The following is a 23,410-nucleotide window of genomic DNA, read 5'->3' on the forward strand; positions in this document are numbered from 1 at the left end:
TAACAACCTAGTTACTTACTTACCTAGTTACATACTTATCATGTTACATACTAACCTTATTACATACTAACCATGTTATCTACTAACCTAGTTACTTACTAACCTTGTTACATACTAACCATGTTACATATCAATCTAGTTACATACTAACCTAGTTACATACTAGTTACATACTAACCTAGTAACATACTAACCTAGTTACATCCTAGTTACTTACTAACCTAGTTACATTCTAACCATGTTACATATTAACCTAGTTACATACTTATCATGTTAAACACTAGTAACATACTAACCTAGTTACTTACTAACCTAGTTACATACTTATCATGTTACATACTAACCTTGTTACATACTAGCCATGTTATATACTTACCTAGTTACTTACTAATCTTGTTACATACTAACCTTGTTACATACTAGCCATGTTATATACTAACATAGTTACTTACTAACCTTGTTACATACTAACCTTGTTACCTACTAACCATGTTACATACCAACCTAGTTACATACGTATCATGTTACATACTAACCTAGTTACATACTCACCATGTTACATACTAACCATGTTACTTACTAACCTAGTTACATACTTATCATGTTACATATTAACCTAGTTACATACGTATCATGTTACATACTAGTAACATACTAACCTAGTTACTTACTAACCTAGTTACATACTTATCATGTTACATACTAACCTTGTTACATACTAGCCATGTTATATACTAACCTAGTTACTTACTAACCTTGTTACATACTAACCTTGTTACATACTAGCCATGTTATATACTAACATAGTTACTTACTAACCTTGTTACATACTAACCTGGTTACCTACTAACCATGTTACCTACTAACCATGTTATATACCAACCTAGTTACATACTTATCATGTTACATACTAACCATGTTACATACTAACCTAGTTACATACTCACCATGTTACATACTAACCATGTTACTTACTAACCTAGTTACATACTTATCATGTTACATACTAACCGTGTTACATACTAACCTAGTTGCTTTATTCACAGGAATAAAATCAACTTTATTGTTTGCATTTGAAATTAGTTTAATTAAGAAAAATAATCTGCTTGTGTTTCAGGTGAAGCCAGAATAAAGAAACCGACAGGAAAGACGCCTCCGAAACAAGGTGACACGCGCGCACACACACACACACACACACATGCACACACACACACACAAACAGACATACACAGACGTGGACTCACACATGCACACACATTCACACACACACACATCCTGACTGCAGCAGACTTGATTAGTGAATATGGATTATTGATTATGGATGTGTCTCTGCAGCTTTACCTCCTCAGATCCTCCAGTTCCCAGAGGACATGAAGATCTTGGCGGGAGAGAAGGTGGAGATCCTCTGCAAGTTCTCTGGAGCTCCACCCATCACCTGTACCTGGCTGAAGTTCAGGAAACCAGTGAGACTCACACACACACACACACAGACACACACACACACACACACACACACAGACACACACACTGATTATGGGTTATTAATCAGCTGGTGGTCTCATGCTTTGACAGACTGGGAGTGAAGATGGATTGTGTATTGAATTCTGTGTGTGTGTGTGTTTCTACGTCAGATCAGCGAGGGCTCAGCTGACATCTCCATAGTGAGCAGCGACAGCAGCAGCAGACTGACCATCAGCAGCGGTCAGCAGGAACACTGTGGCTGCTACACCATCGAGCTGAGGAACGGCTCCGGCTCCCGGCAGGCGGCCCTCAACCTCACCATCGTCGGTACGCAGCTCCTCGCATGGTTCTGTTTGATCTCAGCAACTATTATGGAATGGATGGTGATGATTAGCTAATGTTAGCATATAACAGCCATCTTGTTCTGAGCTCTGATTCTCAGAGGTTTAATGATCACACAACTCATATCTGTGTTCACCTGAGTCACCTGCAGTCTGTCACCCCGGTCCTCAGATAAACCAGATCCCCCAGCGAGGGTCCCTGCAGCCTCAGACATCCGACGGGCCAGTCTGACCCTGTCATGGTACGGGCCGACCTACGATGGAGGCAGCGCTGTGCAGTCCTACAACCTTGAGATCTGGGACTCGCTGGACCCTCAGTGGAGACTCCTGGTGTCCTGCAACAGCACCTCCTACAACGTACAGGTGTGTTAGCATTACCCGCTAGAGAAGGAGCATGTCCTCAGTACGTCTCTGAACTGAGACCATAATAACGCCTGTGTCCGTCTCTAGAACCTTCTCCCAGAACGCCAGTACAAGTTCCGTGTGCGGGCGCAGAACATCTACGGAGTCGGAGAGCCGAGTGCTGAGTCCGAACCCGTTACTGTTGGACTGGTGGATGATGGTGAGTCATCAGAGACCCGGACCCTCCAGTCCTGCTCCAGCACCACGGAGCTACAACACTGATTTTTATATTTATCATATCATTTATACAGCATCAAAGCTAACCTTAGCTTATGTCAGCTATCAAAGCTAACATTAGCTAATGGCAGCTTTTATAGCTAATCTTAGCTATTTCTCAGCTATCATAGCTAACGTTAGCTAACCAGTACAAAGTCAACTAAACTAAACCAGTACTAAGTCAACTATACCAGTACCAAGTCAACTAAACCAGAACCAAGTCAACTTAACTAAACCAGTACCAAGTCAACTAAACCAGTACCAAGTCAGCTCAACCAGTACCAAGTCAACTAAACCAGTACCAAGTCAACTAAACCAGTACTAACTAAGCTCAACCAGTACCAAGTCAATTAAACCAGTACCAAGTAAATTAAACCAGTACCAAGTCAACTAAACCAGTACCAAGTAAATTAAACCAGTATCAATACAACTAAACCAGTACCAAATCAACTTAGCCAGTACCAACTACACCAGCAGCAACTGCACAAACTAGACTAGACCAGTACCAACCAGACCAGTACCAGTACTAGACCGGTACCAACTAGACCAGACCAGTACCAGTACTAGAGTGCATGTGAGTGGACTGAAGTGACTAACTGTTTGTAAATGTGTGTGCTGTGTCTGACAGAGGAAGAGGCGGAGGAGGAGGATGAAGGTACGACGCCCACTCCTGATAACAGCATCACGTAACGTCCACCCCTAGTGACCCCCAGTGACCCCCAGTGACCCCCAGTGACCTCTGACCCCTGTGTTTTCAGACCAAGAGAAGGAGCCAGACTACAGAGACGTGAACATCAGAACAGACGTGAAGGTGAAGGAGCTGTACGACGTGGAGGAGAGGCTGGGAACGTAAGCTCCGCCCACACACCAAACCAAACACACCCACAATGCACCTGTGATGTTGTCCAGACATGCAGCTACCCTCCAGTCAACACCATCTTCTTGCTCTGTCCTCCTGCTCCTTCCTTCTGCTCCGCCCGTTGTGTGTTCGGCAGATCTGTAGTTGCCGACTGATTTGAATGTCTGAACTTAGTCCAGGTCCAGGTCCCTGAGTGTGCCATGTTTGTGTGACAGGGGGAAGTTTGGTCAGGTGTTCAAGCTGGTGGAGAAGGCGACGAAGAAGGTGTGGGCGGGGAAGTTCATCAAGGCGTACTCGGCGAAGGACAAGGAGAACGTCCGGCAGGAGATCGGCATCATGAACAGCCTCCATCACCCCAAACTGGTGCAGTGCATCGATGCCTTCGAGGGCAAGTCTGACATCGTCATGGTGCTGGAGATGTACGTACCGCTGATGATGTCATCACAAGGGATTATGTCACTTCCTGTTAACTTACGTTCAGTCTGTCATCGCTCTGTTTTACTCGTAATCTTCCTGAAGGGGGGTTAACGGAGCTTATTACCATGAAAAGTAAATATGCCCTGTGTCCGAAATCACTCCCTACTCCCTATATAGTGCACTATATAGGGAGTTCGCCATTTTGTAGGGGTGTCCGAATGTGTAGTGAGCATTACTATTCCCTATATAGTGCACTCAAAGTTTCCCACAATGCATCGTGAAAAGTAGTGTACAGCCGATGGTCACTAGCCGAGCAAATTTTACCATCATGCATTGCGCTGAAAGACAAATCGCGAAGGGACGAGAGGAGAGAGACCACGAAAAAGCGGCAGAAATATAAATAATCGTATAATAATAATTGTTAATATTTAATATATGTATTGCAGAGCAGAACAAGACGACGCAAACGGCCAAAGTTTTTCTTTATTTACTTTAAAAAAAACTTTGGGTGAGCGGCAGCGGCGGCCGGCCGGCCGGTGATAGGCAGCGACAGTTGGCGGTGGTGGCCAGCATTCTGGACCAGCTGGAGAGATTTAAGAGATTTATTAGAGCAGCCTGATAATAAAGAACTAGATTATGTGAATTACTAAATTGGAAAATATCACGTCTGTAGAGTGAAGATTGTGGATGGGAGGAGTTTGGAAAGGAAAAAAATCTGAAGTATATCGAGGAGCCCTCACACTCTAAGCGATGATGTCATCCACTCTAGCCCAGAAGGTTCCGCGCAATACACACCCATTATAAACTCATGATTTCTCCCAAAACGATCATGGTCGTTGAACAGTGATTGGTCAAAAACGATATGACCTATTGAAACGTGGATTGACACACCAGGACACAAGACTTGTGTCTACGTTTTAAAGTTTAAATGGAGTTTCTAGGTGAAAGTATGCCTGAGTAGCAGGCGTTTGAAAAGCTACAATTTCTGCTTTTTTTTTTTCGCTCGTCCCATTCAAGTCAATGGGAAAATTTCGCTTCGCCCCGAGCACTGGTCCCCTCAGCTATTTCATAGCTGTAGGGGCCAGTGCTCGGTGCGATTGCACCGTGGCCCTAATTACAATAGTCCAGCCTTGAGGTAACAAATGCATGGACGAGTTTTTCTGCATCTTTTTGGGACAGCATTGGCCTAATTTTAGTAATGTTACGCAGGTGAAAGTAGGCTGTCCTCGTGGTTTGTTTAATATGCGAGTCAAAGGACAGGTCCTGATCAAAGATAACTCCAAGGTTTCTTACAGTAGCATTTGAGGCCATGATGCATCATCGCAGGTGTCACAGCAACCAGGTATGTTTCTGTACTAGGATCTCAGGCGGCGAGCTGTTCGAACGGATCATCGACGAGGACTTTGAGCTGACAGAGCGGGAGGTGATCAAGTACATGCTGCAGATCATCGACGGAGTCAACTTCATCCACCAGCAGGGCATCGTGCACCTGGACCTGAAACCAGAGAACATCATGTGTGTCAACAAGACCGGCGGCAAAATCAAACTCATCGACTTCGGCCTCGCCAGGCGACTAGGTGACGTTTCATGTTGGGAAATTCTGGATGGATGACATAGCAACGCTTTGAGCTAAGCTAACGATTGGACTCTTTTGTGTTTGACAGAAAATGCTGGAACCCTGAAGGTTTTGTTTGGGACTCCTGAGTTTGTGGCTCCAGAAGTGATCAACTATGAGGCCATCAGTTACCCCACGGACATGTGGAGCATCGGAGTCATCTGTTACATACTGTGAGTCAGTAGGTTTACTGCTTCACCTCCGTGTTCGTTCACTGCTGCTAGCAGGGTGTTTGTTTGAGCTTCGTTTGTCGTTGTCCTCGCAGGCTGAGCGGTCTGTCTCCTTTCATGGGCGACAGTGACCACGAGACTCTGTCCAACGTCACCTCGGCCTCCTGGGACTTTGAGGACGAGGCCTTCGATGAGATCTCCGACAACGCCAAAGACTTCATCACCAACCTGCTGAAGAAAGACATGAGAGCTCGCCTCACCTGTGCTCAGTGTTATGAACACACCTGGCTGAAGCAGGACACCAACACCATGAAGGCCAAGAAGCTGTCCAAGGAGAGGATGAAGAAGTACATCCTCCGGAGGAAATGGCAGGTAGATGACAACATGACACAGCATGTATAGACCATGACGCAGCATATTTACACCATGAAGCAGCATGTTTACTCAATCAATCAATCAACTTTATTTATATGGCACTTTTCATACTTATAGTAGCACAAAGTGCCTCACAGAAAATAAAAGAAGAAGAAAAAAAAAAAAAGAGGAACAAGGAAACACCATGAAAACCCAGACGTCCCACCCCCACAAATATACACACAGAGATACACCAAGACATACACACTCACACACATACGTAGTCATACTCACAGACATTCACACCCACACAACCACACACATACCCTAGCTGTTGCTGAGGAGACATGGCTGGTCACCGAGATCTGAGGTGAGGAAGAAGCTACCTTTGGGGGGCCGCGCACACCGAGAGGAAACATGGTTCATGACTGCAGGGGGCGCCGCCACAGGGACCACCCCAGCCCAGGCATGAACTCCATGAAGCAGCAAATTTACAACATGATGTGGCATATTTCCACCATGACACACGTTTATACCATGATGCAGCATATTTCACCATGACACAGCATATTTACCTCCATTAAGCGGCATATTTACACCATGAGGCGGCATCTTTACAACATGACACAGCAGAATGTTATCATACTCTCACAGTGTGACAGTAGAAGAATAAAGTACATAAGAAAAGAAGAGAAGAGAGTTTATATTCATGTTCCAGGTATCTTTACTTCTTTCTTTACTTCCTGTACGTTCATCAGCTTGTTTCAGAGAAAGCAGATTAAATATCGGGCCAGAAGAAGCTAAACAGATAACTAACAGACGTCACACAGCAGAGCTTATCCTCCAGGGACCATGTGACCCTTTCTTCTTATTTGTGGCAGAAAACGGGGCACGCTGTCCGAGCCATTGGCCGGCTGTCGTCCATGGCGATGATGGCGGGCGTCAGCGCCAAGAAGGGCTCACCCACCGAAGGTACGACCGCTAAAGCCCACGCCGGTGCTGTGGTCGCACTGTTGTGGACTTGTTTACAACAAGTGTGTGTGTGTGTGTGTTCAGAGGACAACCAGTTCCTGGAATGTTTGGAGTACGAGCAGAAGGCGGAGTGCAAACCAACGTTCAGCTCCGTCATCAAAGACGTGGAGGTGGTGGAGGGCAGCGCCGCCCGCTTCGACTGCAAGATCGAAGGTACGACATCGTTAACATCCTCATCTCCAATCTGCATCCTACTGATCCTCACCTCCAATCTGGAATCTATTGAATCCCTCTTGTGAATGTTTACGTCTCTACGTGGTTCCTGGTCTCCAGGTTTCCCGGATCCAGAGGTGGTTTGGTACAAAGACGAGCAGCCAATCAAAGAGACGCGACATTTCCAGATCGACTACGATGAAGAAGGAAATTGCAGTCTGGTCATTTCAGAGGTCAGAGGTCATCTCATTTATTATTCAGTGTACCTGCCATGTGTCACATGACCTTCCCCAGCTTGGTCCACATCTCACATGTTGAAATGTGGACCAACGGGTCCTCCTTCTGCTGGTCTCCTCCTGCAGGTGTCCGGCGACGACGACGCCAAGTACACGGTGAAGGCGGTCAACAGTCTGGGGGAGGCGACCTGCACCGCCGAGCTGCTGGTGGAGGTTATGGCAGGGGAGGAGGAGGAGGAGGAGGAGGAGTAATAAAGCAGTGCTGGTCTGGACACCCACAGGAGGAGGAGGTGCTGCTCCTCTTCATCCTGTCAGACCTCATATAGATTACAGCTTGTGATTGGACGACCAGTGGGCGGGGCTTGTCACGAGACTCCTCCCCATATAGTGTAACTATAGTAACGTTAATAACTGTTAGTGGTCTGTGTGATAAGCCCCGCCCACCTGAAACCTGGAGAACAGAAGCCCCGCCCCTCCCAGTTTAGCCTCTGTTCATTGGTGGGTTTCCTCCCTCAGTTTACTTCATTGTCTTTTTTAGACGTTCTAACAGTGAGTGGCTAGAGAACCTCAACACATAGACGTTCTAACAGTGAGTGGCTAGAGAACCTCAACACATAGACGTTCTAACAGTGAGTGGCTAGAGAACCTCAGCACATAGACGTTCTAACAGTGAGTGGGTAGAGAACCTCAGCACATAGACGTTCTAACAGTGAGTGGCTAGAGAACCTCAACACATAGACGTTCTAACAGTGAGTGGCTAGAGAACCTCAACACATAGATGTTCTAACAGTGAGTGGCTAGAGAACCTCAGCACATGGACGTTCTTACAGTGAGTGGCTAGAGAACCTCAGCACATAGACGTTCTAACAGTGAGTTGCTAGAGAACCTCAACACATAGACGTTCTAACAGTGAGTGGCTAGAGAACCTCAACACATAGACGTTCTAACAGTGAGTTGCTAGAGAACCTCAACACATAGACGTTCTAACAGTGAGTTGCTAGAGAACCTCAACACATAGACGTTCTAACAGTGAGTTGCTAGAGAACCTCAACACATAGACGTTCTAACAGTGAGTGGGTAGAGAACCTCAGCACATAGACGTTCTAAAGACAGACATGTTGTTTGTTTCAGAGGAAACACACGGATGAACACATGCTAGTCCTGAACTACACACTAATGCTGACCAAATGTGAAAACGCCTTTTCATCCAATCAATAACACTCAGCTGCAGCTTGGGGCCCTTCATCAAAGACTCATGGGAGCTGTAGTTCTACTGGGCGTCAGATTTGATTCGCAAACCATCATAAATGTACTGTATGTGAACTAGACCTGGTGCCGCTGGGGGTCCAGGTGAGGAAGAAGATGGTTCGATGAATGAAGGACGAACAGCCTCATATTCACAGAGTTGGTCTCATAACGAACTACAAGGCTAACGACGTGTTGGCGCTGTAGCTAACAGTGTGGTGGAGACACCTAGCTAGCTACTGTTGTGTAATGTAATCATGAGTAAGCTCATTAGCTCATGTTTGTCAGCTTATAGCTAACTTATGCTAATATGACTTTAATCATTTGTATCAACCAGAATACAATTTGTACTCAGTTGTAGTCCGTTTGGTAGCTAATGTTAGCATAGCAACTTTAGCACAGCTTTCCTTAATTAGTGCCTTAATTCTAGTAGAGCAAACTGTGTGAATATGAGGCTCCGAGAACGGTGGTGAAGATGAGTTCTGTAACCACCATATTTGTAGTCTCTAATCGAGCCACTCCATGTTTGAAGTCTCTAATGGAGCTTCTCCATGTTTGTAGTCTCTAATGACCCTTCACATCTGATGAGTCCAGCTGAGAAACGCTGAACGTCTCGGTTTGTTTCTTCTCTTCTGTTTGAGCACTTTTCTTGTCATGTTTGTATTTTTGACTTCAACATCAGGTTTAAAACTATCTTCCCATCAACATCAGCTCTGCCTTCACACCGCTCGCCTTAAAGCGCCAACCGTCTGGCTGGTTTCCACACGTTTACATGTGGGACAGAATCCGTCCTTTTGCTGCCTTGAACACGTTTGAGTTTCTCTTAATCGTGACTCGTATCTTATTTTGTATTATGAGATCTTCTAACTATGAGATAAAATCAATGTTCCAAGATTCAAGACAATAATTTCACAATAAGTAAACAAATATTTTAAATTTTTTCCTCAAAATTGAGAAATGTGTATCTTGTAAATGTCAATTTTGTGCAGATTTTGTCATTTGACAACAATGAGATGTTGTACTGAGGGGTATTCCATCAAACTCGCTAAGCACAAAGCCGGGCTAATTTCGATAAGCCTCGCTACCTTTAGCGAGAGTTGCGTTCCATCAACGTGACTTGAGGCACTGTCCGCTAAGTAACCATGGGAATTTATCCCACCAAACTAGCCTGCTCCGGGGCAGGCTAACCATCAGGCTTACTTTAGCGGGGGTTTCAGAGAAGTCCGTCTGTCGGAAACAACTGTACCAGCAGAAGGTTCCGCCAAGCCTAGTCCTCGTGATTTCGTCACGTGAAAGACCAAAAATGACCAAAATTACATATATCAAGTACAAACAGACTATATTTTCATCAAGCGTCTAGAAATACATGCTTACAATTAAAACATATGAATAAATCGTTTATTTTGTTTAACTCCGACTGGCCATATCATTATCTAAAGCCTCCAGTTGGGCGAGTGGTGATGCACCTGCCCTTGAAGGTGGGCATCGCAGGTTCACATCCCGGCGAGGACATCTCATGTGTATTTTTTTCTTTTTTTTTGCCTGTATAATTGTCTTTAGATCAGAGAACTAGACCAACATTTTACCTTAACTATGATAAATATGTCATACAATTTCCCCCGAACCCAAATATAACTTGCCAAAACATGATAGATATAAAGATGTTATTATTAATAGCATGTTATAGATCCCAATGACAAAGGCATTGCTGCATGCAATTTTCAGGCACATAAATTCCTTTTTAGGTGAAATTAATAGGTTCATTGAATGTATTCATTAAATTGTTGAGATAAATGAGTTGGTCAATGTAGATGCATTTACTAGGCCTATCTAAAAAAAAAAGAGAGAGAGAGAGAGAGAGAGAGAGAGTTCCGGCCAAAGAAAGAAAAAGAAACGACTATAGTCGGGAATTGAACCGTGGCTGGCCGCATGTAAAGCCGGCACGTTACCTCTACACTATCCTCACGTTAGAGAAATCGTAGTCAGTGTTATATTAGAACATGTTACTCTTGACGGTACTTACGTATTTAATTGCTCGGCAATTCTTTCCCAAGCAGCCTCGTGATTTTTATTTATCACTACAGTATTCCCTTTATTGGTTATGATGGGTTTGTACTCCTCATACAGTTCCATCAATAATTTTTTCTCTGGTCTTTTCTGCCATTTTCTCGATGATTCGACATTCACGGTTCTGGTCTGGCTTCATATCCCGTGAACGGCGTAACACACGACAACGTTAACCTGGCTTGAATTAGCCTCAACAAGGAAATGCGTTAATGGAACGGGTTTAGCCGCAAGTGGAAGTTGGCGTTAGTTCTAACCAGGCTTAACCAGGTAAGCGCCGCTTTAATTAGCGAGTTTGGTGGAATACCCCTCTGGACTGTTAGAATTGTCAGTTATTAAGATTAATTTCATGGAGCTCATGAATTATTGTGAGTTTCTAGAGATACGCATCTCATTTAAGACATTTCAAGAAAAAAAGACATTAAAAATGTCTACATCAGCAGCTCCTGGTGACCTTTGACCCCCACAGTAAAATAATAATAATGTTTGTGTTCACGCCAACGTTGAAGTTGTATCTTGTTTTTTTTTGCCACATTCCAGCTGTTCGTTTGTGCTTTAAATCATTTATTTTGAGGTTTTCAGGGCTGATTTCAACCAAAGACGCTTCTTTAACTTTTCACACGTGTGTTTGTGTGTGAACATCTAATGTAGAAACTTTACAATCTGCCTCTTTGTGTGTGTGTTTGAAGAATGTTTTATTTAATGCACTGATTCATATTTCTGATATCATCATTTAATGTGTCACATTGTTACAACTGAACCAGCGATGAACTCGCTCCTCGGCTGGTGTTTCCTGTTAGAAGTCTCGTTTTTATAAATATATATATATCAGTTTGATGAACTGCAGATGACATGTACGAGAACACTACGGCGTAATAAATCAATAAATCTATCACAAAACCAGACAGCTGCTGTGTGTGTATAAATACTGATGTATTCAGGACACAAACAGTTCACTCAGAGTAACTAAGCCACGTCATCCTTTTTCACAATGATGCTGCAAAAAAAAAAAAAAAACTCCCATCAAATACTAAATACTGGATCAGGACTCGTATGGAAGGAGTCGGTCAGGAGGGAAAACCTGGACCAGGGGAGCTTAAGTCCACATTCAAAATTTACTAAGAGACCAAATAAGAGAGAGGAAATTCTGTTGTTTCTGCAGTTTAAGCACATAAATAAATAGAGACAGTAGAATAAATACATAAGATGTATGTTTAAAATACAAAGCAGAATAAAAAAGTAGTATTTTACAGCTAAATTATGTGACTCATGACACCAGGAAGTCTCTCCCTCAGCTGCGGTTGTTGCACGTTTCCAGCAGAGGGCGCTGTCAGATGACATGCGCACAGAAACGACAGGAAGTGCGCATGTGCGTCAGTTGTGGCGACAGATCCGATGCGGAGTAAGGAACGACGGTAGGAGTCGGAGCTGCTGTTGATCTGCTATTGCCCGGAGAAGCGATGGCCGGCACCGCGCTGAAGAGACTCATGGCGGAGTATAAACGTGAGCGAGCCGAACCGAACCGGACCGGCCGTGTCGTAACACCGCAGTCAGCCAAAAGGAGAACTTGTGATGTTAGCATACGGGCTAAGCTAACCCTCCTGGTCCAGTGTTTTCCTCGTCGCTTCGCTGTTTGAAACTTCTGATTAAAGGCTGAACTGCGACCCGAGCCCGCGGAGGGATACCCCGTTAGAGAAGACGCTGTTAGCTCGACGGCGATGATGACACTGTGAATGGTGTGGAGCTGGTTCCTGAACTAGGACCAGTTTAACAGCAACGCGGCGTAGAGACGCTGCTTGTTTGTAGCCGAAATAAAGATCGGAGCTCGTGAACGCGCCAGGAAACGTGCGCGCCACCGCTGCGATGCGAACGGCTCGTTGCGTTTTGATAGTCGTAGTTTTGACCGTTTTTTACGTGGAGTTTGGTGAGTGCGAGTATACTAGAGCTAGCTTTGCTAGCGCGGTTAGCTAGGATGATTTAGTCCCGCTTTAACATTACTGAGGTTAATGTGACGTGACTGTTAGCACACATCAACGCTTCCACTCATGGACACCTAAAGGTCAGAGGTCACAGCCTGACAGATAACCTGTGTTTGTGTTTCAGAGCTGACTCTGAATCCGCCGGAGGGGATCGTTGCAGGTGAGACGTCGGAGTTACTCATTCTTCATCACTTTAGTCTCCTTGAACTTTTAAATCGTGATATGAATCCACTCATTCCAACTGCGTCATTCTATTCATCACAGTGTTTGTTCCTGCAGGTCCAGCCAACGAGGAGAACTTCTTCGAATGGGAGGCTCTCATCATGTGAGTACCATTTGGTCGCCATGGAAACCAACATGTAAACAAGATGTGTCTCTGTAGTACACATGCAGGTCTGGCTCAGAACTCCAGGGCTGCAGTATTAGTAGTATAGTAGCAGTAGTAGTAGGAGTAGCAGTAGTAGTAGTAGTAGTAGTAACAGTAGTAGTATAGCAGTAGTAGTAGTAATGGTAACAGTAGTACTAGTAGTATCAACAACAGTAGTACTAGTAGTAGTATAGCAGCAGGACTAGTAGTAGTAGTTACAGTAGTAGTAGTAGTAGGAGTAGTAGTAGTAGTAGTAGTAACAGTAGTAGTATAGCAGTAGTAGTAGTAATGGTAACAGTAGAACTAGTAGTATCAACAACAGTAGTAGCAGTAGTACTACTAGTAGTATAGCAGCAAGACTAGTAGTAGTAGTTACAGTAGTAGTAGTAGGAGTAGCAGTAGTAGTAGTAGTAACAGTAGTATTAGTAGTAGCAGTAGTAGTAGTAGTAGCAGTAGTAGTAGTAGTAGTAACAGTAGAAGTAGTACTAACAGTAACAGTAGTACTAGTAGTATCAACAACAGTAGTACTAGTAGTAGTATAGCAGCAGGACTAGTAGTAGTAGTTACAGTAGTAGTAGTAGTAGGAGTAGTAGTAGTAGTAGTAGTAGTAACAGTAGTAGTATAGCAGTAGTAGTAGTAATGGTAACAGTAGAACTAGTAGTATCAACAACAGTAGTAGCAGTAGTACTACTAGTAGTATAGCAGCAAGACTAGTAGTAGTAGTTACAGCAGTAGTAGTAGGAGTAGCAGTAGTAGTAGTAGTAACAGTAGTAGTAGCAGTAGTAGTAGGAGTAGCAGTAGTAGTAGTAGTAGTAACAGTAGAAGTAGTACTAACAGTAACAGTAGTAGAAGAGTCATAGGAACAAGCAGACGTGTGTGGGTGCTCTCAGTGGTCTCTGGTGGTCGCTGGTCCCAGTGGTCTCTGGTGGTCTCTGGTCCCAGTGGTCTTTGGTTGTCTCAGTGGTCTTTGGTTGTCTCAGTAGTCTCTGGTTCCAGTGGCCTCTGGTTGTCTCAGTGGTCTCTGGTCTCAGTGGTCTCTGGTGGTCTCTGTTTCAGGGGTCCTCAGGACACGTGTTTTGAAGGCGGAGTGTTTCCTGCCCTCCTCAGCTTCCCCTCTGATTATCCTCTCAGTCCTCCCAAGATGAGGTTCACCTGCGACATGTTCCACCCCAACAGTAAGTACCGTTGTCACGGTGACGCTCGTCTCCACTTTGAACCTGTCGGGGCACGCTAACAGCATGCTAACAGCACCGTTAGCTTGCTGCTAGCATGTCGTTAGCATGCTGTCATTAGTGCTGAGATTAGTGGACTGCAGACTGAGCGATGATGTCACAACAGGGAGACAGTCTGAGCACGCTCCGTACTAATTAGAGGACGGGACTCTGCGGTGACCCATCATCATCACCATCATCATCACCACCACCACCACCATCATCATCACCACCATCATCATCACCACCATCATCATCATCACACGCCAGAGTGGCCCGGAGCTGAACTTCCTGCTCCTCCTCCATCAACAAACACATGAAGAAGAACGCTCTAACTCTCCGTCCCTACGGAACAGGAGGAACAGTGAGCTGTCCTCAGCAGGATCAAACCTTGTATCCGCTGCCCCCCCTAGCCACCCGCCTGTTACAGGTTGAAGGTTTGATTCCTGCTGCTGTTCCAGCCTGTAGCACCTCCATGACAGGCAGCCGACAGGAAACGCTGATCACAGCCGGATAATGCAGCGTCAGATGTTTAATGGCAGGTTGAACCAGATTCACTGATAATCTGGTTTCCTGCCTCACCTGAAAAACCTTCACACAGGCAGGAGGTCTGAACAAGACTGAGGCTGAGACGGCCATACAGAGGGAAGTCTTCACCAACAGGTCTTCAGGGAAGTCCCAGAGTCTTCAAAGACGTCGCCACTTGAAAAACGTCTCATCGAGGAGATGCAACATATAACATCCACTTTCAGCGTACATAAAAGTGTAAAACTAGTCTTGTTGGAGACTTTATGAACCTTCAGTTCTGTGACGGGACTGAACCACGGACTGGTTCAGACCGTGTAGCCCTGAACAGACTGGTTCAGACCGCGTAGACCTGAACAGACTGGTTCAGACCGCGTAGACCTGAACTGACTGGTTCAGACCGTGTAGACCTGAACTGACTGGTTCAGACAGTGTAGACCTGAACTGACTGGTTCAGACCGTGTAGACCTGAACTGACTGGTTCAGACCGTGTAGACCTGAACAGAACAGACTGGTTCAGACCATGTAGACCTGAACAGACTGGTTCAGACAGTGTAGACCTGAACTGACTGGTTCAGACCGTGTAGACCTGAACAGAACAGACTGGTTCAGACTGTGTAGCCCTGAACAGACTGGTTCAGACCGTGTAGACCTGAACAGAACAGACTGGTTCAGACAGTGTAGACCTGAACAGAACAGACTGGTTCAGACTGTGTAGACCTGAACAGACTGGTTCAGACAGTGTAGACCTGAACAGAACAGACTGGTTCAGACTGTGTAGACCTGAACATAACAGACTGGTTCAGACAGTGTAGACCTGAACATAACAGACTGGTTCAGACTGTGTAGACCTGAACTGAACAGACTGGTTCAGACTGTGTAGACCTGAACTGAACAGACTGGTTCAGACCGTGTAGACCTGAACAGAACAGACTGGTTCAGACTGTGTAGCCCTGAACAGACTGGTTCAGACCGTGTAGACCTGAACAGACTGGTTCAGACCGTGTAGACCTGAACAGAACAGACTGGTTCAGACAGTGTAGACCTGAACAGAACAGACTGGTTCAGACTGTGTAGACCTGAACAGACTGGTTCAGACAGTGTAGACCTGAACTGTGTAGACCTGAACTGAACAGACTGGTTCAGACTGTGTAGACCTGAACTGAACAGACTGGTTCAGACCGTGTAGACCTGATACTTTAGCACTAACTGGTGTCCTCCTGTAGTCTATCCAGACGGTCGGGTGTGTATCTCCATCCTTCATGCTCCGGGTGATGATCCAATGGGATACGAGAGCAGCGCCGAGAGGTGGAGTCCGGTCCAGAGTGTTGAGAAGATCCTGCTCTCTGTAGTTAGCATGTTAGCAGGTAAACCACAGACCACATGTTATATATGATCCATGTCTGTAGTTTGTATGTTAGCAGGTAAACCACAGACCACATGTTATTCATGATCCATGTCTGTAGTTAGCATGTTAGCAGGTAAACCACAGACCAAGTTATTCATGATCCATGTCTGTAGTTTGTATCTTAGCAGGTTAACCACAGACCGCATGTTATTCATGATCCATGTCTGTAGTTTGTATCTTAGCAGGTAAAGCACAGACCGCATGTTATTCATGATCCATGTCTGTAGTTTGTATTTTAGCAGGTAAACCACAGACCACATGTTATTCATGATCCATGTCTGTAGTTTGTATGTTAGCAGGTAAACCACATATAACATGTTATTCATGATCCATGTCTGTAGTTAGCATGTTAGCAGGTAAACCACAGACCACATGTTATTCATGATCCATGTCTGTAGTTTGTATGTTAGCAGGTAAACCACATATAACATGTTATTCATGATCCATGTCTGTAGTTAGCATGTTAGCAGGTAAACCACAGACCACATGTTATTCATGATCCATGTCTGTAGTTTGTATGCTAGCAGGTAAACCACAGACCACATGTTATTCATGATCCATGTCTGTAGTTTGTATGTTAGCAGGTAAACCACAGACCACATGTTATATATGATCCATGTCTGTAGTTATCATGTTGGCAGGTAAAAACAATTACATGTTATACATACTCCCTTGTATTCTCCCTGCCTCCCCGTCTCCTCCTTGCCTCCCCGTTTCCTCCTTGTCTCCGCCCTCCCTCCCTCCCCGTCTCCTCCTCGCCTCCTCCCCTCTCAGAGCCCAACGATGAAAGCGGGGCGAACGTCGACGCCTCTAAGATGTGGCGTGAGGACCGGGACCAGTTCTACAAGCTGGCCCAGAAGATCGTTCGGAAGTCGCTGGGTCTGTAGAGACCTCCTGGTGGTCTCCTGGTTTTCGTCCCTTTAAACCTGCAGCATCACTCCACCTCTCGCTGGAGATGTGAGCATCGTCACCATGGTAACAATAAGACACACAGTACTGCTGAGACGGACAGATCAATAAACTGATGGAGGGACGGTTACAGGAGAAGACCAGTCAACAGAGTCATGTGATCATTCTCACAGTGACATCAGCAGCAGCTGTGTGTAGTGCCTCACACGGACATCATCATCATCATTATTATTAGTACTATGATGACTATAATGCATGCATGCATTAACACACCAGTCACACACAAACACTGATGACCAGCAGCAACAATCAATATTTTAGGCCCTAAAACTGATCATCAAAATAATCAATAGTAATGGAATATTAAAAATAAGTAGACAAAATAAGTATAAGCCCCAATAGAAACCATGAACAAGTGCAGGCAGGTATGATGTTCAAGTTTAGACTTTATTTTGAAAGTCCTAGAGGAAGAAAGTCTGTTAGCAATCAGCTGAGCCTTAATGATGACCCTTTCACAATAAAGGTTTATTAGACAACTGTAGACAGTGAACTAATGAATCTGTTGATTAGATGCTGCGTTCACTGGAATACAGTAACTGTGTTTTTCTTATCTAACATAAAGTGTGTAAAACTCTAGTTCCTGTTGTCGTCATCGTACTTCCTGTTGCATCATCGCTAATGAGACAAAGTTCATCAACAGTAACATTCTTATGATGTCATTCATATGATGGAACAGTGAATGAATGTTTGAATCGTTGAGGTAGATGGACACATTTTATATGACCTTTTATTTCCATAAAACACAATGTTTGAACAGGATGAACTGATAATTGATGTACTGATCATGTAGATGATTGATCAGCCCGTCTTCGTGTTCCTGCTGCTGTCGGTCTGATGAACTGACGCTGGTTTCACTCTGAAGACCATGAATCCGTCTCCTTCAGCCTCCCTCAGTTACACTTCAAGCACTTTATCCATTGTCCCGTCTGTCCCCTGGAGGACAATTGAACCCGTCTGTTCCCCGTGGGATGATTGTCCCCGTCTGTTCCCTGAAGGACGATTGAACCCGTCTGTCCCCCGGGGGACGATTGTCCCCGTCTGTTCCCTGGAGGACGATTGAACCCGTCTGTTCCCTGGAGGACGATTGAACCCGTCTGTTCCCCAGGGGACGATTGTCCCCGTCTGTTCCCTGGAGGACGATTGAACCCGTCTGTTCCCTGGAGGACGATTGAACCCGTCTGTTCTCCGGGGGATGATTGTCCCCATCTGTTCCCTGGAGGACGATTGTACCGTCTGTTCCCCGGGGGACGATTGTCCCCGTCTGTTCCCTGGAGGACGATTGAACCCGTCTGTTCTCCGGGGGACGATTGTCTCTGTCTGTTCCCTGGAGGACGTTTGTCCCTGTCTGTTCCCTGAAGGACGTTTGTCCCCATCTGTTCCCTGGAGGACAAGCTGATATAATTTTGAGAAGGATGCTGGATATCTGGAAGTTGAAACGACGGTCATTTTCATTCAACTTGTCATTTACTGTGAAAGAAAAATAAACTGAGGGAAGAAAGCAGACGTGTTTGTGTGATTGAACTGAAACACAAGTTTCTTGTTTTGGATTTGAACCAGCAACCCTCCTGTTGGTTCAGTTGTATCTGCAGTTGTATCTAACTTTGTAGTTTAGTCGTCTCAACCTAACTATGTTGTTTAGTCTCAACTTACTATGTCGTTTAGTGGTTTCAACCTAACTATGTACTTTAGCGGTCTCAACCTAACTATATAGATTAGTGGTCTCAACCTATCTACGTAGTTTCGTGGTCTCAATCTAACTATGTAGTTTAGTCATTTCAAATTTCAACCTAACTATGTAGTTAAGTCGTCTCAACGTAACTATGTAGTTTAGTGTTCTCAAACTAACTATGTAGTTTAGTGTTCTCAACGTAACTAGGTAGTTTAGTGGTCTCAACCTAACTTTGTTTTTGTTTTTTTAAGGATGAAAGAAAAATAAACTGAGGGAAGAAAGCAGACGTGTTTGTGTGATTGAATTGAAACAGTTCTTGTTTTGGATTTGAACCAGCAACCCTCCTGTTCGTTCAGTTGTATCTGCAGTTGTATCTAACTTTGTAGTTTAGTCATCTCAACCTATTTACGTAGTTTCATGGTCTTAACCTAACTATGTAGTGTAGTCTCAACCTAACTATGTAGTTTAGTGGTCTCAACGTAACTAGGTAGTTAAGTCATCTCAACCTAACTATGTAGTTAAGTCGTCTCAACCTAACTATGTTGTTTAGTCTCAACCTAACTATGTAGTTAAGTCATCTCAACCTACCTATGTAGTTTAGTCATCTCAACCTAACTATGTAGTTTAGTCGTCTCAACCTAACTATGTTGTTTAGTCTCAACCTAACTATGTAGTTAAGTCATCTCAACCTACCTATGTAGTTTAGTCATCTCAACCTAACTATGTAGTTTAGTCGTCTCAACCTAACTATGTTGTTTAGTCTCAACCTAACTATGTAGTTAAGTCATGTCAACCTACCTATGTAGTTTAGTCGTCTCAACCTAACTATGTTGTTTAGTCTCAACCTAACTATGTAGTTAAGTCATCTCAACCTACCTATGTAGTTTAGTCATCTCAACCTAACTATGTAGTTTAGTCGTCTCGACCTAACTGTAGTTTAGTCGTCTCAACCTACCTATGTAGTTTAGTCGTCTCAACCTACCTATGTAGTTTAGTCGTCTCAACCCAACTATGTAGTTTAGTCGTCTCACCTAACTATGTAGTTTAGTTTCAACCTAACTAGTTTAGTCCTCTCAACCTAACTATGCAGTTCCGTGGTCTCAACCTAACTTTGTAGATTAGTGGTCTCAATCTAACTATGTTGTTTAGTCTCAACCTAACTATGTCGTTTAGTGGTCTCAACCTAACTATGTAGTTTAGCGGTCTCAACCTAATTATATAGATTAGTGGTCTCAACCTATCTACGTAGTTTCGTGGTCTTAACCTAACTATGTAGTGTAGTCTCAACCTAACTATGTAGTTTAGTCGTCTCAACCTAACTATGTAGTTTAGTCGTCTCAACCTAACTATGTTGTTAAGTCATCTCAACCTAACTATGTAATTAAGTCATCTCAACCTAACTATGTAGTTTAGTCGTCTCAACCTAACTATGTAGTTAAGTCATCTCAACATAACTACCGTATGTAGTTTAGTCGTCTCAACCTAACTATGTTGTTTAGTGGTCTCAACGTAACTAGGTAGTTTAGTGGTCTCAACGTAACTTTATTTGTTTTTTTTTAAGGATTTTTTTCCCCGGCTAGGGTGCCGTTTAAGCCTTTTATTATTTTATATAGACAGTGTGGAAATAGGGAGAGAGAGGGAGAAGACATTGTTGGAAACTGATCCCGGGCCGGGAGTCGAACCCGGGATCGCCGTGTCGAGGACGTTGAGCCTCTGTACATGGGGCGGCTGCCCTAACCACTGTGGCCGCCCCCTAACTATTTGGTTTTGTGAAGTAAACCGAACTGAAAGTGTACTTTGGTGGGAACACAGTTTTGTAGGAGGCCGAGCTGGTGACTTGACAGCAGCAGCTGAGGCTCATGGGGGTTGTAGTATTGATCGTGACATGACAGCAGGTTAAATGCTTTCTTCTCTGAGAGGCTCATAGTACAAATGAGAGAGTGGAGAGCACCTGAGTCAGTGCCTGTTCAGGTGATGTGTGTGTGCTCAGCAGCTTCCTGTCCGGACCTGCCTCAACAACAACACACAGCATCAAAGAGGAGATGCCACCATCAGTTAGTGTTCAGACGGGCCATTAGTGACATACTGTTATTATTACCGTGTGTGTGTGTGTGTTTGTGTGCATATATACATATATACAGTATATAGATATATATTTCATGGCTGTCAAAACATTAAACATTTTAATCAGATTAATCTTGGGGAGCTGGATTTAACGTGATTAATCAACAGTAAATATTCCCTAAATCTCTCCATCTTCTCTGTTTGTTGTGAGAACAGAAAGACAGAAGGTGTGTGTTTGTGTGTATGTGTGTGTGTGTGTGTGTATATATATTAGGGCCGGGACTTTAATGCGTTAATTAAGATTAATGAATTACACAAAAATTAACGCATTTTAATCACACTTATTTTTGCACCGTGGAATGTTTCTCACTGGATGAGTTTCAGGCGGACCGATTATATACTGGAGCACCAACTAGCGTTCATGACTTCAGACAACAACAAACCACAGTGACCATGAACGAAGATGAAGCTGATGAGACCGCGTTGGTTGGCCCCGTGGATGGGAAATGTTATAAAAACGAACGGATGGAAGCGTCGATAAGAGCATGGTTGTGTGAAAGCTATGCAACAAGGAATTCACGTATCACCGCAGCACATCGAGCCTCAAGTATCACCTCAATGCTAAACATATAGCAGCTAGCGCGGACGCTAGCGTGGACGTTAGCGTGGACGCTAGCCCGACTCCGAGTACAAGGACCCACACCCAACCCACACTCCACCAGATGCTATCGCTACACTTTTTGCACTAGTCTGTTGGACTTGGTTGAACAAAAATAAACAATATTTTGTTGCTTAAGCTTATGTATTCAGTCATTATTCAATGGCATACTAAAAATCAATGTGAAAAAAATTACTTCACATTGTTCTCAGGTCAAATTTATATGCGATTAAAATGTGATTAATTAATTACAAAGCCATATATATGATATATGTATGTATATAGATACATAATATTGTGAAGCCTCTACAAACGGATACAAACCACTGTTTATGACCGAGTAGAAATACTTACATATGAGTACTAATGTGAGTACTTAAAGGTAGAGTAGGTGATTCTATTCATTGACACTTTCTGTTGTATTACTTGAAATCCTTGTAAAAAGGACTGTAAAATGTTCAATGCCCAATGAAAAACGTTGGGCCGGAGAAAATAATTGGACGGGGTTTGTACAGCCTACCTGTCTGTCAACGCTTACTTCCTGGTTTCACTCTGCTGATCTCGAGCCCCCCGTTGAGCGTTCTGGGGCGGGACTTCGCACAGAGGTCTGGACGAAGGGGGCGGGACTTCGAACAGAGCTCTGGACGAAGGGCGCGGGACTTCGAACAGAGGTTTGGACGAAGGGGGCGGGGCTTTGAACAGATGTCTGGACAAAGGAGCGGGACTTTGAACAGAGGCCTGGATGAAGGGGCGGGGCTTTGAACAGATGTCTGGATGAAGGGTGGGGCTTTGAACAGAGGGCTGAACGAAGGGGCGGGGCTTTGAACAGACTGAATGAAAAAAAAACCTTACCTGTAGCACTTTGATCATAGCACTGCAAGAGAGCTAGCAAGATTTGAAAATAGCACCTCCTCCTGCCTCCTCTAAGTCCCTCCCATCCCGTCAGTGAGTCCGTCCAAGCTGATTCTTCCGGCATCAGCGAGACGTGAAGGCTGTGCACTCGTGCTTAGGCGGGGAGGGCGGGTGCAGAACTAGACATGAAGGCATCTGATAGTTTTTTTACTCCGACCAATCCGCGCCCTTCGGTGCGAGGGGCGCAGGTTGGTTGTTTGTTTTCTCAGTCCCATGGCGGCCACAGAGCTCTGTTTAATTCCGTTCCTTTTCCTGATGACATAATGTACTGATCCCTCTGAAATTAGATGGGCCATTTCACCCAGTGTAACAAAAAGTGCTTCTGAACAGGATTACATACCCCATCTTTAAGTATGTTTGCTGAAGTGCTACTACTTTACTCAGACAAGAATCTAACACTTGTTCTATTTTTAGCTCTTACTTTATCGGCAATGATTCGTTGTGGTTTCTTTGTTTCCTTCTTTTGACAAATGTACTTATTGTAAGTCGCTTTGGACAAAAGCATCTGCTAAATGACCTAAATGTAAATGAAGGGGTTGGGGCTTTGAACAGATGGCTGAACGAAGGGGGCGGGGCTCTGTCGGTTCGGCAATGCTTTCTAAGTCAAAATGTCGGTCATCTAGTAGGTCATTTTTCCAAATGACCTTCTCAAACTTTCATATCCCTTCTAACAGTAGTTCTATAGTTCTAACAATAACTTCAACATTCCACTTTGTGTTTTCCTGATACAAACAGAGCAGAGTTTGCAGTAGATATATTAATAATTAACTCTTTCACCTTCTGTCAGTTACACAGTTAAAAGATATCTAGATACAGTATCTATACCTCTCTCTCCTCCCCTCTCTCTCTCCCTTTCTCTCTCTTTCCCCTCTCTCTCTCCCTGTCTCTCTCTCTCTTCAGCTCCTCCCAGTCTTTTATGTTTAAATGTGGGTGAGCGAGCTGCTCTCAGGTAAACGGTGTTTCACCTGAACCTGAACATCACCTCGAGCAGTGACATGAGAGAAGATCTCAAATCCTTGTCCTGGTTTTATGTGTCTGAAGGTTTTCATGGACCTTCGCAGACCACTGAAAATAGAACAGAAC

General features: G+C 44.3%; 2 protein-coding genes across 4 annotated transcripts in view; both read left to right on the top strand.

Annotated features, from left to right (window-relative positions):
* The window catches only part of LOC311021871 (myosin light chain kinase, smooth muscle-like), a 49,994-nt gene extending 38,524 nt beyond the window's left edge, over nucleotides 1-11,470 (top strand). For all 3 annotated transcript variants that reach the window (XM_084022740.1, XM_084022741.1, XM_084022742.1), the window contains exons 21-35: nucleotides 1,118-1,165; nucleotides 1,336-1,463; nucleotides 1,632-1,788; nucleotides 1,975-2,165; nucleotides 2,253-2,364; nucleotides 3,049-3,075; nucleotides 3,179-3,269; nucleotides 3,495-3,698; nucleotides 5,056-5,273; nucleotides 5,361-5,484; nucleotides 5,577-5,853; nucleotides 6,717-6,807; nucleotides 6,892-7,020; nucleotides 7,141-7,253; nucleotides 7,383-11,470. In XM_084022740.1, coding sequence (XP_083878866.1) covers nucleotides 1,118-1,165; nucleotides 1,336-1,463; nucleotides 1,632-1,788; nucleotides 1,975-2,165; nucleotides 2,253-2,364; nucleotides 3,049-3,075; nucleotides 3,179-3,269; nucleotides 3,495-3,698; nucleotides 5,056-5,273; nucleotides 5,361-5,484; nucleotides 5,577-5,853; nucleotides 6,717-6,807; nucleotides 6,892-7,020; nucleotides 7,141-7,253; nucleotides 7,383-7,508 — 2,036 coding nt within the window. In that variant the 3' untranslated portion in view covers nucleotides 7,509-11,470. The remainder of the gene's footprint in view (nucleotides 1-1,117; nucleotides 1,166-1,335; nucleotides 1,464-1,631; nucleotides 1,789-1,974; nucleotides 2,166-2,252; nucleotides 2,365-3,048; nucleotides 3,076-3,178; nucleotides 3,270-3,494; nucleotides 3,699-5,055; nucleotides 5,274-5,360; nucleotides 5,485-5,576; nucleotides 5,854-6,716; nucleotides 6,808-6,891; nucleotides 7,021-7,140; nucleotides 7,254-7,382) is intronic.
* A 450-nt stretch (nucleotides 11,471-11,920) lies between these two features.
* ube2g2 (ubiquitin-conjugating enzyme E2G 2) lies at nucleotides 11,921-17,600 on the top strand. The gene is made up of 6 exons (XM_084022768.1): nucleotides 11,921-12,068; nucleotides 12,669-12,704; nucleotides 12,824-12,869; nucleotides 13,968-14,086; nucleotides 15,874-16,014; nucleotides 16,830-17,600. The coding sequence occupies exons 1-6, from the start codon at nucleotides 12,026-12,028 to the stop codon at nucleotides 16,940-16,942; spliced, it is 498 nt and encodes a 165-aa protein (XP_083878894.1). The 5' UTR covers nucleotides 11,921-12,025; the 3' UTR covers nucleotides 16,943-17,600.
* Nucleotides 17,601-23,410: the final 5,810 nt, after the last annotated feature.

The sequence above is a fragment of the Eutrigla gurnardus genome (assembly GCF_963514095.1).
Source record: "Eutrigla gurnardus genome assembly, chromosome: 12".
NCBI lineage: Eukaryota > Metazoa > Chordata > Actinopteri > Perciformes > Triglidae > Eutrigla > Eutrigla gurnardus.